At 43.6% G+C, this 17,076-nt stretch overlaps 1 protein-coding gene across 3 annotated transcripts in view; it reads left to right on the top strand.

The window, feature by feature from the left end:
- Nucleotides 1–284: 284 nt before the first annotated feature.
- The window catches only part of SHTN1 (shootin 1), a 97,430-nt gene continuing 80,638 nt past the window's right edge, over nucleotides 285–17,076 (top strand). Inside the window, exons 1-2 of one of the 3 annotated variants that reach the window (XM_034663338.1) lie at nucleotides 285–794; nucleotides 15,350–15,402. In XM_034663338.1, the coding sequence (XP_034519229.1) occupies nucleotides 737–794; nucleotides 15,350–15,402 (111 nt within the window). In that variant the 5' untranslated portion in view covers nucleotides 285–736. The remainder of the gene's footprint in view (nucleotides 795–15,349; nucleotides 15,403–17,076) is intronic. The other 2 variants (XM_034663337.1, XM_034663336.1) reach the window with 2 other exon arrangements.

The raw sequence follows: 17,076 nt of genomic DNA, 5'->3' as shown, positions 1-17,076 counted from the left end.
CTCCTCTGCTCAGGAGGCGTTAACTTACCCGGCTGGCCTGTTTCAGTCCCTGCCTGCTTTCCAAGGTGCAAAACGTGTACACTGAGCTTGCCCCTGCGGACACCCGATTTCCCACACCGCCCCCCCAGGGTCCACTGGGTGAGAACTGGGTTAAAGCCTCGGTGTTTACTGCCCACCACGCCCCGCTCTCCCTTGGTGGCTCGGAGGGGCGGGCCGCGGCAGCGCACGAAGTGCGGTCGCCAGGGACGCCGCAGCCCCAAGGCCGGCATCCGCCCCACGATCGCGTGTCGGGGTGTCCAGGGGGTGGGGCGGAGGAGGGGTGCAGGAGCGAGCCGGGGCGTACACCCGCGGGTCCCACGCCCCGGGCCGCCTTGCGTATCCCGCGGCGCCGGCCTCGGCGGGGGAAGGCGAAGCGCAGGAGCCGCTGCAGGCGGGGCACCGGCTGCGGCCCCGGGCCGCCGGGGCTCCTCCCGCCGCCCCACCTCCTGCCCCAGGCTGCCCGTCCCGGCCCGCCCTGGCCGCGGCCGCCCGCAGGTACAGCCGCGGCAGCCGCCAAGTAGGTGCGTGGGGATGATCTCACTCGCGCGCTCGGCGCCAGGAGGAGGAGGAGCGGGAGCAGACCCAACTTCCGGGTAGTGCAGCCACACGCCACCGGCATCTTGCTTTTCCTCCCCCTCCCCCCGCTGCACCCCTCGCCTCTCCCTCCTTTCCTTTATTCCCGGCCCCACCTGCCAAAATGAACAGCTCGGACGAGGAGAAGCAGCTGCAGCTCATCACCAGTCTGAAGGAGCAAGGTAGGCGGGCGCGCGGCCGCCAGGTGCGGGCCGCCGCGGCCCGTGGGCGGGGACGCCTCCGGGGAGCTGGGTTTGGGCTGCGGCGAGGGGGGGGGTGGTGGTGGTGGCTGTCGCGGTCGCCGCGCTCACCCCGCAGCCCCTTCCCCCTGGCCGGGGCGTCCTCCGCGCCCCGCGGGCCTCGGAGAGCCAGGGCTGCGGGTAAAGTGCGGGTGCGGGGGGCGTGGGGCCCGGCAGTGCGGGAAGCGCTCCCCGCAGGTTGCTTGAGCTGGTCATCCGGGTTGGGGGAAGGGATCGGGATTTGGGGGTGGCCGAGGACCCAGGGCACCCCCTCATAGACGGGAGAAGCGGGGGGGGGCAGATGCGTCGGGAGCAGGCGGTTTCGGCAGCTCTGCTGGCTCTGCTCCCCCAGCCGGGGCCCCACCCTTGCACCGTGGCGCGGGGAGGCCTGCCGCGCAGCTTCTCAGCCTTCCCTGCTTTTCAGTCGGCTTCGGTCTAGTTCCTCTTTCCTTCCCCAGCCACGCTTCCAGGCCATGATGTGTTTTACCACTTACCATTTTTAAGTGTGTTAGTTAGTGAGCCCACACCCTGCCGGTGTTGGGCTTCCTGAAGGAAGATCTGGCTCTGGCCTGCGGGAGAGCCAGGCCGTGTCTTTGCATTTCCACGCTGCCGAGTAACTGGTTTACCTGCTCCTGAACTGTTCTAATCAATCATTTTCATCTCTTACTGCACTTCTCAACAAAGCCAAGTTAGCGATCAAATGTGAGTTCAACACTCTTTCCGTTTAAAATTACTGTTATTACCCTGGCCCAGGGTGGCCTGAGAATATGGGTCAAGAGAGAGAGGAACTGCACAGATTTAGGAAGTAAACGTGTGTAGGGACATGCCTTTCTGAGTCACGTGGTAACATGGCCACGGAGTGGAAGAGGTCCTGCTCTGTGGCTAATCTTGCTGTTCTCTCGCCCTTTCACTTATGTTGACCCAACTTACCAACTCTGTGAACTTTGAAGAGTCTCTTCCCTTCCATGGGACTTGTGGTTAGCCTGCCTTACCTGACGGAAGACCTGGGCTACACCAGATGATTTTGTTAGGTCCTGTTGGGTACTATGACCTGTTGCTCCTGGACACCACAAACATACCGTCTGCACTGGTATGTGGACTTCTCTGGAGTTGACACTCCTGGAAACAAATCTTAACGTGATTGTTTACCAATCCTGTTATCGTGGGGGAAATCATGACCTCACTGACGTGGACAGAGCACATTTATTAGCGGTATTTAGAAAGTGTTGGATAAATGTTAATGGCTTCTGCCTTCCCGTACTCTTCAACTCCCATCCTAGACTAGCGTTAGGTCATAAAGTAATTAAGTTACAAACATCAGTGAATCTAGTGGGTGGGCAAACTGTCCTTATCTGGCATTTCTCCAGTGGTTTAGGGAGGGGCTGGATTCTGTCAGTATTTTATTTCTAATAGCACTCTTTTCCCAATAACATAAAGATTCTTACTTCGTATCCTAGACAGTTGGAGCCTTCATCATTGGTGATACCTGTCAGTGGATACCAGAGCTTTTGATGGATAGTCAGTTTTCAAATAATGATACAATTAAAAACTTCACTTCTTTTTATTCTGAATATAATAATGTCAAGAGTAGATTAACAATGCAGATAATCCACAAGTTGTTTATATTTGATTTTGGGACACATTCTCTGTCTCTGTGTTGAGTTTGGGAACTGAGAAAAAAGGATTCTTAAGTTTTTGGTTCCTTCTTGTATTATATTGGAAAACAAAGCCATGGTATTGGTATTTTTGGAGGTTGTATTTCCTCGATTACGGGCATATCCAAGGCAATAAAACAGTCAGACTTTGAAATTTGTGTTTCTTAAAAGGTGCACCTTTTTTAGTATTGAGTCTCATTATACAAGTGTTGGTATTTTTTCAGCCCATCTCAAAACCAGGGCATTTATTTGTCATTGGATCATAGACCGCGATAACAATCGACTTATTTCAAGAGCATCTGATTGCTGTTTGACCCATGGAACTAACCCAGAAGCTAGCGATTTGAGGTGGAAAGACAGGCAACTAGGTGTTTGGCCTCTTGCCAATATGATAATTAATTTTGTAAGCTGATGGTGTGTATGATTTATTTTTGAAAATAGACTTTTTTCTTTACTACCTGTTAGCATTGTGAATAATTCCACCACTCCTGTTAAATGTGGACAAGAACCAGTATTGCTGAACACTGTTTTTCCTCTTGCAACACTGACTAAACATATTAATTTATTACTTTAATGAATACTTAACCAGATATCTACCATATATGAGCCCCATGTGGTAAGCACTGGGGGTGGAGATAGTGAACCAGACAGTCTTTGCTCCCCGAAGTTTATTGTCTAGTAGACAGTCATAAATCAAATAGTCACACGAATGTGTACAATTACACATTTTAGGATAGATTCTTAGAAAGGGAATTGTTGGATCAGAGGGCAAGTAGACAAAGTTTTGCCAGGCATCGCCAAAGTGCCCCCCCCAATGGCTGTACCAGGTCACGTTCCCCCCAGCAGTGCCCATTTCCCCCCACACTTCTCAACATTGACCAACAGCAGTCTTTACTAATTTTGGCAGTCTGACAAATTTCTTAATTTTTGCCAATCCAATGAACAAAAATAGTACCTTTAGAAAAATTGTATTATCTGGTTCTCAGTGAGGTTTGAAATCTTTCTATGTGTTTATTGGCCATGTAGGTTTTCCTCATCTCATTTCTGCCTTAGTGAATTTTAAGTCAAAAGTTGGAACCCATTCCCCAGGAGGGTGTTCAGAAAGAAGATTCCTATCTACCCTGAATGGCAGAGCTGACAGCAGCCTTCCCTAATGTGAAGCCTTCGGTGGTGTGGTGAATAAGGTCGCTTTTGACAAAAGTTGTGAAATGTAATGACGGAGTCTGTCATAATATGAACAGTCTCTAATTTATACTTACCATTCCCGAAGCTCTATGTCTTCTAAATCACACCCACTTCTGAATTACTTCAAAACATTGTATATTCCCTTCTCGTGAATGGTATAATTAGCTATATTATGTCTTTCTAGAAAGTTATATTATGTCCCTTTAAAAAAATTAGCCAGTGTGTGATTGCTTATGTTCAAGCAGATGTTGAGGTAATGAGGTAATTCTCTTTTTGTCCTTTTTGGAGCTTTATTTTATTGGACTGATTGACATCTTTAATGCACTGACAAATGGCAACTTGGGGTACTATTTCCGATGCATATTTCCTAGCTACTAAAGTGGACATTTCCCTTACAAAACATCATACAATTTGCTTCCCCTTCAGAATGCTGCTGGGAAATGATCGACTTAGCTCAGCATTTGTTTAAGGTACATGATTTTCTTTGTAATGTATTCATCACACATGCATTGAATATTCATAGCCAGGCACTGTGCTAGGCATCAGACATAGAGCGATGAATAAAACCTTGTCCCTGCTGGTGAGGAGTTCCTAGTCTAGAGATGGTGGTAGGCAGTAAATTCCAGGAAGAGTGTCTAGGTGGCCTTGTTTGGGTCATGGGTTTAAGTCCTTTGGAACAGGCAGGGCAGGGCACATTGATGGGCAGCCCCTGCAAGACCCATGGATTGGAGTAGTTCTCCAAAAAAAAGCATGGCATGCCACTACCAGAAGGGGGGGGATGCAGGCTGGGCAGACACAAACAACAGCTGTCCACTAAACTGGTCAGCGTAGTAACGCCACGTCATTTGGAACTTGGTGAGGAAGTTTTGAGGGCCGCAATTACCACCCAGCACTGAGATTACTATTATGTAAGACAAAAGCTACAGCAGCCACACTGAAAATCCTATCCTACGGTAAGGCAGTGGGTTCTGAAGCAAGGCAACCTCCTCTTATCTTTAGAGTTAGTTATCATTTTCCCCCAAGACTGCAGAGACAGTGCTTAAGGTTCAGATGGAAATTTAGGCAGGCTTATTCTTAGAGCAGAAGTAGTAATTAAAGAGGTCCCCCTGGCCTCTTGACTGCTAGGCCAGAAAGTAGCTAGGGCATTATTTTGACAAAAAGGGCCGAACGGGGGCACCTGGGTTGCTCAGTGGTTAAGTGTCTGCCTTCGGCTCAGGGCGTGATCCCTGCGTTCTGGGATCGAGCCCCACATCAGGCTTCTCCGCTGGGAGCCTGCTTCTTCCTCTCCCACTCCCTCTGCTTGTGTTCCCTCTCTCACTGGCTGTCTCTCTCTCTCTCTCTGTCAAATAAATAAATAAATAAATAAATAAATCTTAAAAAGAAAAAAAAGGGCCGAACGATGGCCTACCACCGCGACTGTATCAGTCAGGAAAAGCTGAAGCATTGTCGGTCTTGGGTACATACAAAGTCAGTCAGTAGAAAGCAGTTTGGGATTAAATGGTTGCCATGGTGTCAAGCGCAAACTTGGCTTTACATCATTGTTTTTCCAAGTGTGGTTTGGGGGCCACTGGTCTCTGAATAACTGGGGTACGCATGCACTTTCTTACCTATTATTTATAAAAAGAAGCCTGGTAAATTTATTTTTCTTCGGCTGGGTATTTTTTTGTAAAATTGATATTTGAAATGTTTTGCTTTTACAACAAAGTGCAATGTAGCTTGAGAAAGGTGCATGAACTACGAATGAACATCTCAAGGAATTGTTGGAAATAGTGTTTCTAACAACTCTTACATCAGAGCATCTCCAGAAACCCCTTCACGACCCCTCTGGTCATGATCACCTGCCTTTCCTCAATGATATTTGTGTCACCGAAGGTTAAGTTTTGCCAGTTTCTGAAAGTTATGTAAATGGAATCATATGGGATGCAGTGTTTGCTTCTGTCTTCTTTAACTCATTATGTGTGAGATTTATCAGCAGTGGTGTGTGTGGCTGTAGTTCTTTTATTTGCATTGCTGAATAGTATTCCACTGTATGAATACGCCAAAAAAAGTTTTTAAGTGAATATACTGTAGACTAGAGGTCCGTAGACTTTTTCTGTAAATGGCCAGATAGTAAGTATTTTAGGCTTTGTGGTACACTTGGTGTTTGTTGTAAACCAACATAGTGATTAAAAATGCAATTTCCTCCTGAAGTTTGTGAGCTCCTGCCCAAGGGACACCAACTGGGCAACCCTCCATGAGATGGACCCTCAGCATGGGCTGATGAACTACATCTTATAGTCAGAATTTCCTGATTCATTTGACACTTCCATTGGCCAGATAAATATTACTTTTTAAAAAATTAAATTTAAGAATAAATGTATGTTCATAGGAAAACAAATAGGCATAGGAAGTGAAAAGTACAATGAACTGTTCCCTCTATTTCATTGTTTCTCTTTTTTTTTTTTTGAAGATTTTATTTATTTATTCGACAGAGATAGAGACAGGCAGTGAGAGAGGGAACACAAGCAGGGGGAGTGGGAGAGGAAGAAGCAGGCTCATAGCGGAGGAGCCTGATGTGGGGCTCGATCCCATAACGCCAGGATCACGCCCTGAGCAGAAGGCAGACGCCCAACCGCTGTGTTACCCAGGCGCCCCTCTATTTCATTGTTTCTTAATCTTTTTTTCATTATACTCTCTTAGGGAGTCCTTTTAGACATTTTTCCCCCTAATTGTTCCTGCTTCCTGTGAAATTTTTTAAAAAGATTTTTAAAAATTTATTTGACAGAGAGCAAGCACAAGCCGGGGGAGCGGCAGAAGGAGTGGCAGAGGGAGAGGGAGAAGCAGGCTTCCCCATGAAATTTTAATAACACTGATATACTGTGTATCTTTTTATGTACTGTGATCCTTTGGAGGTTGCAAACCATTTTTAATCCCTGAGATTGTATTCCTCTTTGAGGCAGTGTCAACCCACTGATATTGCATGCTCTAACCCCCTTTCCATTGTTCAGAGTTATACTGTTGACTTTTTGTTGTTTCCTTTCAGAAATTGTGCACTTGTACGTACATATGTAGTTATCACTGAATATATATTATAGAATTTGTATCAGTACATATAGAATTAAATCTTTAAAAATTGACAGTTACGGGCGCCTGGGTGGCTCAGTCAGTTAAGTGTCTGCCTTGGGTTAAGGTCATGATCTCAGGTTCTGAGATCGAGCCCCATATCCCGCTTAGCAGGAGTCTGCTTGTTCCTCTGCCCCTCCCCCCTGCTCATGCTCACTCTCCCCCTCTCTCTCTCGCAAATAAATAAAATCTTTAAAAAAGTTGATAGGATAGTGTTCCACTCTACAGATTTCCTACAATGTAGTTAATGTCCTCTGGATGGACACCTCTGTGTTTCTATGTCTTTGCTATTAAAAATAATGCTTTGGGGGCGCCTGGGTGGCACAGCGGTTAAGCGTCTGCCTTTGGCTCAGGGCGTGATCCCGGCGTTCTGGGATCGAGCCCCAACATCAGGCTCCTCTGCTATGAGCCTGCTTCTTCCTCTCCCACTCCCCCTGCTTGTGTTCCCTCTCTCGCTGGCTGTCTCTATCTCTGTCAAATAAATAAATAAAAATCTTTAAAAAAAAAAAAAAATAATGCTTTGGGCGAGTGGAGACATCAGTATGAATTCATCTTTTGCTTAATCTAGGTACAGATGATTACATATAGAAATACTTATAGATATGCGTATGTCTATTTAGTGAGAAACTGTCACACCCAGGGGGTGTCTAGGGAGATCTGACAACTAAGTGTAACGTGGTACCTGAATGGAATCTTGGAAGGAAAATGGAACATTAGGGAAAAACTAAGGAAATATGAATAAAGTGTGGATCTTAGTTCATAATAATGTGTCACTATTGGTCCATTGACTGTAATAAATGAACCATACTAATATAAGATGTTAATGGTAGGAGAAACTGGGTGTACGGCTTATGGGAACTGTCCATATTTGCAATTTTGCTATAAACCTAAAGTTTATAAAATTAAAGTTTGTTAAAATAAAGATGTGGCTTACATCCTTGTACACGTTTATCTGTAAGTGTGGCTGGAGGAAAAATTCTCAAAAGTGGATCCAAAAAGTGGGTATATTTTAAACTTTGTCGAGCTGTACATTTTATTCTCTTACACAGCCAGGCTTTGCTTTAAAACATAGAAGGAACATGGCTTTTGTTGTTGTCTGTCTACCATGCTGGTAAAAATTAAATATTAAACATGAGTTCTGAAATATTTTGTATGGCACACTGAACAGTAATATATTTGGATCCTTTTAGTTATTTGATTCTATCTCAAATCCTCTGTGGCACAGATCAGAGTATGATTCTGTTACGTGTGTGTGTGTGTGTGTGTGTGTGTGTGTGTGTGTGTGTTTGTTTTAAATAAGACTTTTGGGAAGCAGTTTTAGGTTTACAGAAAAACTGAGCAGAAAGTCCAGAGAATTTCTACATAGCCCCTCACCTTCCCCCACTCCCTGTTTTCTCTATTATTATCATTTTGAGTTAGTATGGTACATTTCTTAGAATTGATGAACCATACTGACACATTATTATTAATTAAAGTCCGTACTTTACATTTGGGTTCATTCTTTGTGTTATATACATTCTATGGGTTTCGACAATTGTATGACACGTACCCACCATTACATTACCGTACAGAATAATTTCACTGCTCCAAATATTCCCTCTGCTTTACTTGTTCATCGCTTCCTCCTTACTCTGAACTCCTGGCAGCATCACTGATCTTTTTACTGGCTCTCTAGTTTTGCTTTTCTCACGATGTCATAGAGTTGGAATCACTCAGTACGTAGTCTTTTTATATTGACTTCTTTCACTTAGCAATATGCACGTACGGGTCCCCCATGTCTTTTTGTGGCTTGATAGCACATTTATTTCCTCATATCACTGAATAATACTCAATTATATGGATGTACCACATTTTGTTTATCCATTCACCTGTTGATGAACATGATGGTTACTTCCAAGTTTTGGCAGTTGTGAATAACGCTGCTATAAGCATCCGTGAGGGTAAGGTATGGAGGAGGGGAAGCCTCCAATGGTCCTGTGATATGGTCTCCATCTCTTGGTGAGCCTGTGCCCCTGGGCTGCGACTTTTACCTGTGCTTCTCAGTTTTGGTTTTCCCTCCTTAGGTGAGACAGGAAGGCTACAGGGGCCTGCAGTTTGCTATGACCTTCCACCAAGTGTGTTAGGCTCTAGTGAAATAATTTCTCCCGAAGGCAGGCTTTGCTATGAAGAACAGAGGCTCTGGGCATATTTCAGCATGGCTCCTTTCCCCCGTCCCCTGCCTGAAGCAGTAGGGAAATTTCCTCTGATATTTCCTCTGAGGCTGTGATAGCACTCCTGGAGATAAAACCCGCAAGAGGTTGGGACCTTCCTAAGACAGGCCCACCCACTGGAGTTTTTAACTCTCAAACTTGTTAGAACTGAGCCTTCAGCAGTTCGCCAATGACAGTTTAGGTTTCCCTCTCCTGCTGCTGGTTGTTGAGCTGGTTCTACACGTTGGCTTCAGCTCCAGGAGCTCGTGATTATCTGTATCTCGCTTATCTCTCCAATTTTTGCAATGGCGCTTTGCCCTGTGACCTCAGTTCTCTGGTGGCTCTAAGAAGAGTCATTGATTTTCAGTTTGTTCCACTTTTCTGTTGTTGTGAGGACAGGAGAGGTGACAGAAAAGCTCCATGCCAGACTGGAAAACCAGGCTTATACATGCATTTTAAACATACTCAGTTTCCTTCCTTTCTGTGGGTTAATTTGAAGTCATGACTCTAGTTTGTTGGGAGTACTTCTTAAGCATCATTAATTCATTAGCAGTGAACTGTGTGTTCTACCAAGTAATGCACAAATTTCAGGTTTGCCTTCATTTCTTTTCAGATGTGAAATCTGTCATCTTCGTTTTTTGATCAGGTTTTCCAGTAGTGTTTTTTTCCTGGCTTTTCTAATGCTTTAATTAACAAGGGAGGTATAAATGACTCCTCTTTCTGCTCTGGCTCTAAAAGAGGACCCATTGGCATATGTGCAGAAGGGAATAATGTCCTAATTGAACATTATCTCTTATGACTCATGTCCTCGTTCCCCATTAGTAAGAGGTGTTTCAAGGCTACATGAGTCTCAAAGATGCAGACTTAATGGATGAGAATCTATATTAGAAGATCTTATGAGGCAGTGTTTTTCTGGTTATATTTGATGGCTATTTAAAGCTTCACTTTTATTAAGTATCTTGTTGTAACACGTGATGTAAGAGACCCTTTTAATATGGGGAGGAGCATATGTGCTCTTTCACTATTTGTTCACGTGAAGACCTAGATCCATTCTTCCTCTTTAATTTAACACACATTTATCCGGTGCCTGCTATACGTCAGGCATTGTGCTAGACGTTGGTATCTGCGTGCATAAAGACATAGTCCTCACCCTGGGGGATTATTTCTGGTCCAGTGTTTTAGTACATTGCACACAGTAATGCCCAGTAATTTTTTTTTACACGAATGACTTTGGAAATCAGTAGACCGGTCCTGCCTCCAATATTTCTTACTGTGGACTTGACTTCTCCCTATTTATTTGTATCTTCATTTTTATTTTTATTTTTTTATTTTTTATTTTTTTAAAGATTTTATTTTTTATTATTTATTTGACAGAGATAGAGACAGTCAGCGAGAGAGGGAACACAAGCAGGGGGAATGGGAGAGGAAGAAGCAGGCTCATAGCAGAGGAGCCTGATGTGGGGCTCGATCCCATAATGCCGGGATCACACCCTGAGCCAAAGGCAGACGCTTAACCGCTGTGCCACCCAGGCGCCCCTGTATCTTCATTTTTAAAATGGGGATGTTCATATTTGGCTTAATTTCTCCAAATCACATATTTATATGAACCAGCCATTCAGTCAATGTAGGTCCGACTCTGCTTCGTATTCTGCTGGGTATAAGGGCTATAGCCATGAACCAGATGGGAGAGAAGACAAGAAAACGGACTGTGCTCGGATAATCTATAATGTTACATGCACGTGCTCTAGTAGAGATAGATGAACAGGTACCTAGTGGCATATTAGAAATACAAAAGTTGATTTTTGCCTTAGGTATGTGGGAGGGTTTCTTACAGGAAATGACAGTTGAATTGCTTTGTCAAGAAGGAGGTAGGGAACATGGGGAGGGGAAGACCGTGCAGGTGAAGGGAAAAATGTTTATAAAGGCACCTGGGTGTGAGAGGTCTTAGAGGTATGATGGACTGAGTGGTGGTCTCTAAGGCTGAATGGCAGGAAGGAGTGGGGATTGGCATCTCAGGTTGTGAAGTAACATCTCTGTGGTCTTTTAAATGCAAGAATGAGGTAACCGGGTTGCCTTGTTACTATGCTAACCATCTACTTTGTGAAGGATGAACTTGGGATAGAGGGAGGCTAGAGGCTACTACATGAGACGACTTTACCATTATTGAGCATTGGAATTAGGGCTGACATACTGTAGAGGAGGGGCAGACTGGGGAGATGTTTTAAGAGGTGGGAGGAGTTTGATAATTCGTTAGAAGGTGGGAGAAAGAGAGGAATCAAGGATGCTCCCGAGGTACTAGCTGAGGACCAGGTCGGTGATGACTCCAGCAGGACACCGTGCATGTGGGAAGGAGAAGGTTTGGGTGAAAGGGAGTTTGATGAGTTCACCTTCTAACATGTTGAGTTTGAGGCGCTTATAGGCTGTCCGGATAGGGATGTCCAGAACAGTACTGTCCAGCAGAATTTCCTGCTGTGGAGGAAATGTCCTGTGTCCGCGCTCCGCTGTGGGAGCCTCCAGCCACAGGGAGCTGTGAAGCATTTGAAATACGGCCAGTGCAACCGAAGAACGGAATTTTAAGTTTTCTTTAATTTTTATTAATTTACATGTAAGTAGCCACATGTAGCTAGCGGCTCCATATTCGACAGTGCAGGTCTAGAAGGTATTGGTTGGGAAGTACCGATCCGGTGCTTATAGTTGAGATAGGGTCATTAGCCTGCCTGGGACTGAGACGTGTCCAGGGACACTGGGCTCGTCTTCAGTCTAAAACTGGGAAAGTCCTGGGCAAACCGTGATCATGACTCACCCCAGCCAGAGGTGTTCTTGCCTGCGTTGATGAACTTTAAGTGTCAGGCTTCTGAAGCGACTAAGTCTACTCATCTGATTTCTGGGTTGGCTAGGTCATGATTTGCAGCTTGGAAAGAAAGCTCCCTTTCTTGGCATTAGGGAGTTGGAAAATGGAAAACCAGCATGATTCTTGAAACACGTGCCTTGCCTGATATTCTCCTTGTTTTCTCCACATCTCCTTTTTTCTTCCATTCTGTACTCTTATGGAGTGATTCCCTTCCCCGGCCGCACGTTAGAATCACCTGGGGTGTTCACTTCTCAAACAAATATGGTGCCCAAGGTCCACCCTAGACTAGTTAAATTAGAATCTTGGGGTGGGGTGGGTGGAAAGGGGGCCAGACATCTGTATGATTTAGAAGCTCCCCAGGTGATTCTGGTGTGCAGCCAGGATTGAAAAGTACATCTCCCGGACATGCTTCTTCTTCTTTGCCTTTTCTTTTCTTTTCTTTTCTTTTCTTTTCTTTTCTTTTCTTTTCTTTTCTTTTCTTTTCTTTTCTTTTCTTTTTTCTTTTCTTTTCTTTCTCTTCTCCTTTCCTTTTCCTTTTCCTTTTCTTTTTTCTTTTCTTTTTTCTTTTCTTTTTTACTATAACACACTACACCTGATTATTAGCCCTCTTTCTGCTCCTTTTATTTGGTGGAGGGTAGCAGCAGTAGGATTTCAGAGATTTTCTGCTCTGCCAGCTTTCAGGTCCTGTGCGACCAAAGTCAGCCTGAGACTGAGGGCGTTAGGGAGCAGCCTGATCTCTTACCATGCACACAAGATCTGATGTACTTTGCTGTGTCAGTAACAATGAGCATGGCTAACATGTATTGAACACGTAATGTACCCAGGCACTCTTACACCTTACATGTTAGCTCACTCTTAATTACCACACCGTGAGAAAGACATATAATTTTCTTATTTTCCAGAGGAGGAATTGGAGATTTAGAGAGGTTAAACAACTAGACCAAAGTCCCTTGGCTGCACTTTTAAATTGCTGTGCGATGTGACCTTACAGTACATTGAAATAAACTGTACCCATGAACCCAGGAGATGAAGTCTGCCCCAGCTGTGAATATCTTTCGTACGGCAGAGTGTTGGTCCGGTTCATCTTTACTTTTGCATTGGTTACTTCAGGAGCTGGAGGGCCTGTATCATCCAAGCACTGGAGCTGTATGACTCACTTCAAAATTTTCCAAACTCTGAGCCAGTTCTGAAACAAAGAGAAGGCTTTCTCCGTGACCCTTTAGCATGGCCAAAAATGAAATAGCTGAATACTATAGGTCACTTCAGTTTTTGCCAGTTTCGCTGAGGATGGGGTTACATGTATATTCACTATGGGGGGTGTGTGTGTGTCTGTATATGTGTAAATCTTGGTTAGGACAGCGAGCTTAGTTTTCTAACTTAAATAAAAATATAAATAAGTGTTTTTCTTTCATTTATGCCTTATTCCCCAGGTGTTCCCTTCCCACTGGGAATTCTTCCCATACTTTCCCCATTCTTTTCCTCTCCATTCCCTTTACCTGGCTTTATTCTTTTAAGTTGCACGTAGTCACAAGAAAGCACGTTGTCTGTGGTTTTCATTAAGGCATGATAGGTGAAGGGTTCTTAATTAATGCTTTTCATGAAGACCCTAGAGTTGGGAGCCTGCAGTGTTTCATCTGGATTCTATTGGCAATATAATGGAAGAATGGTATCGGTATTTTTAAAAAGCTTCAAAGCTGTTATCTAATGTTTTAAATAGAAAAACATTTTCTTAATGTCAACATGAGATCATGGTTTTATAAGCCTTTATTGTTTGTACGTCTATAAAGTAGGTCATCAAGAATAGAGTGGTAAATCAGTCTTGATTTTTCAACTTCATCTGCAGATACTTTTAACTTTCAAGTAAACTAAAGTCTCTCAATAAAATATTTATTTATTTTTTGAAAGAATATTAGATATAGTAATAAGACTTGGGACCATGACCACAGACTACCCAGTGCATCGGTATATATTTTTAGAATCTCTTAGTTTTGTTTCTTTCTGTTAAAAAAGGAGGGGGTCATTTTATTGATTTTTCATAACCAAGGACAATTTGGTTTATGCCCATTGGGCTTTGTGTGGTGGAGGCTGATGAGGAGCTAGCTGGTTGCACAGGACTTCAGTCTGTGGTCACTCAAGCGTTTTCTGTTGAAAATGTAATTAATTTTTAAAAGGCTCTGTCTTCACATGTATACATTCAGCTATTTTATGGGATAATTTTCAAGGATTCTTTTTGGGTGTGGCTTCAATAAAGTTGTCCATTAACTCTAATTTAGATGGTCATGGAGTGCCAATAAAACTTAAGGGCATTGGTGGTGTAATCCCACAAATATTTGTTCATTTGGTTGGATTTTAAGGTTGTGGTCTTACGATCACTATAGCTATTCTGAATCCTTCAGATCACTGTTGGAGGACACGAAGGATATACTTCACCATGTGAATTGTTTATTTTGGGGTTTTATCTCTGTTCCAGTGGTTAGAATCCTACACTTCTAGAATGAATGACCAGATTATCTGGGATGTTCTTGAAGCCACTGGTTTCAGATTCTTTTTTTCCTATCATCTGGTTATTCTTGGAAATAGGAAACTCTATTTGTCTTTTTTTTTTTTTTAACTGATCTTTTTGTAGATAAATCCCAATTACATTTTTTTTGGAAAGTACAAGTATAAACATCCAATCTGATAATGGCCTGGCTCTGTGGTGCCAGTCAAGGGGCTGGTCTGGGGGGAGGTCCACCTTGCACATTCTGTCCATCCTGATGCTGGGTCATGCTCTTTCTTTCCATCATATGCTGCAAACATCATATTCTCAACCGTGACGTTGTCTAAGAATGGTGCTTTGGATAAAAGATGAATGTGGGTGCTACTTTATTTGTCTGGCAATGAGGGTTTTAAATAATAAGCTGCTGTTTTTTCACATAGTTGGAAATATTTCTAAATGGTTCGCGTATTTTTCTAACTTAGTGAAGTGAATCTGGCTGGGATCTGGACATGGCTTCTGATGCATGATCTTGCAGTGCCTGAAAATAGTTGTTCTTAGCTGAATGGTTATGTTATAAACCCTTTGCTCCTTGGATGAAGCAGATGTGTGACACTGCACTGAATGTGTAAGCTGTCTTTATTTTCTGGAGGCTGATTTTAAAAATAAACCTCTGATTACAGCACCACAGACTAACAGGGCTAGAAGGAACTTCAGGGAGCACCCGTCTGTCTCCTGTCAAAGGACTGAGTGCTGAGCACCAGAGAGAAGTGATTTGTCATAGGTCGCTTATGGCTTCGAGGTCTTTCTCTGACCTAAGGAGATCTGAAATTTGGCTTGGTGCACTCACAACTGCTGTGGTCTCTTTTTCTTTCTTACTCTTAAAAGCAGACGCCCTTCTTCTGTGGCTTCTTTACCCCACCTCCAACCTAGTAAAGAGACAATAGAGGTGAGTTGGATCCGGGGTTTTCCTGCAGTAAACTTTTGATGGTGTTATAACGTTGCTTTTCTTTTTCTTTTTTCTTTTTTTTTCCTTTTAGCCATAGGCGAATATGAAGACCTCAGAGCAGAGAACCAGAAAACAAAGGAGAAGGTTTGTACTTTACCCTTTCTTTCCTTTCTTACATGCGTGAAAGCCTGGACGGCATGGTGCATTGTTCTGCCACCAATTTCAGTTAAATGCGAATGAGAGTTTTTTTCTTTTTTCTTTTCTCTTGCATGTGTGGTTCAAGCTAATATCAACTCCAGGCTCCAGATGGTAAAGAATAGCAGGCATGCCACAGTGGGCGCTGCTCTGGGAGATTAACTACACAGCTAAATGTGCAGCAAGGCACCAGGCCAAGCAACTCAAGCCCCCAAGTATTGTACTCTTTTCCCCTAACAACCAGATTTGGGATTCTAGTGATGGAATTGAAGGGAAGACATGTATCTTTGGGGCTTAGATAGAGTAGATTCTGGAGAGAACTCTTTGGCGTTAGGCATTGGTGTTTAGCCCATCTTCTTTCATAAACTTTTTTTAGGCTCGTGTCCTCTAAGTATATGAAAAATATACTGGAAGTTGAAAATCACCCACTACAAAGATAGTAACGCCTAGAGAATGTTTTCAGGGGCCCTGGAAGTTTTATTCTTAAGCTGAAATCATTGAATTTTACGTACCTTTATAAACTACTTACCTTTTTGTCTCTGCACATGTCCATCTAAGATTTGTGAATGTTTGTTTACGTATCTTTTTTTTTCCTCCTGTAAAGTCAGTGAGGGGACAGCAGGTAGGTCTAAGTTAAAAAAAGAGGAGTGCTGAATTGAATTGAAAAGTAGGAGAGTGAGAGCAGAGCTGTCCATTGTTTTTAGATGGAAACAGAATTTGTATTTAGAAGTTTGTTTGGTAGACCAAATATTTCAAAACATAATGTCCATGGTGGGAAATGAATAAAATAGGTCCTTTGTAGTTATGGAAGCAGACAGTCATCATGGCTGTAAATTATGAGACCTTGTCTTTAAAATTTGAGAGTAAGATCTATAATGAAAATGGGCAGTAAGCCGAATATTTGTAAAATCTTTGGCATATTTGAGGTTATTTAGTGGGTTAAGAATCATATATACGTTTTTCACTCATATTAATTGGCTACATATAATAGCTGTAACACGGTTGGTGATATTAAGGGTATGAACTCTAGTTCGTATGAAAATGGATTTTGAGACCATTATTTTTCACCCATTTTTAAGGCTCCTTTGCACATTTGCACATAAGTCTTTGATGTTCTGTGAAATCTTAAGTTTCTTCTTTTCTTTCCATCAGGTGATTTAGGGAATGGTGGGTAGGTGGGGGTGATGAAGATCTCTGTGATAGAAAGTGGCTGCTGCATGCGTCTCTAATGTGATCAGAAATTCCCAGAAAAATAGTTTGACAAGATTCCCAATTCTAGCGCAATAACTACCCCAAAGCACAGATGTGCTGAGGATGCCAGCAGGTGGGGGGTTTGTGCTTAGCTCCTGGTTCCCTGATGCCCCGTGATTTCAGAGTGGAACCCGTGGGGGATGCTCGGGCAGGTAGCTTGAGCGTCTTTACCCAGATGCACAACCATCTTCCAGCTGTAGGAGGAAGAGCCAAGAAGTTACCAGTTGAGTCTCTTCTGTAGGTGTCCTGGCCTAGGAGGGGAAGAGCAAGACGAGTTGAAAGGGTTAATTCAGGAGAACTCTTTGACCAGAAGATAAGAGGGGAGAAAGCAAACAAGTGTCTTCATGTGATGGAGAAGGAAGGATAGAGAAG

Source organism: Ailuropoda melanoleuca, chromosome 6 (assembly GCF_002007445.2).
Source record: "Ailuropoda melanoleuca isolate Jingjing chromosome 6, ASM200744v2, whole genome shotgun sequence".
In the NCBI taxonomy this organism is placed as follows: Eukaryota; Metazoa; Chordata; class Mammalia; order Carnivora; family Ursidae; genus Ailuropoda; species Ailuropoda melanoleuca.
The sequence above is the reverse complement of the archived record's forward strand: the minus strand, read 5'-3'. Positions and strand labels throughout refer to the sequence as shown.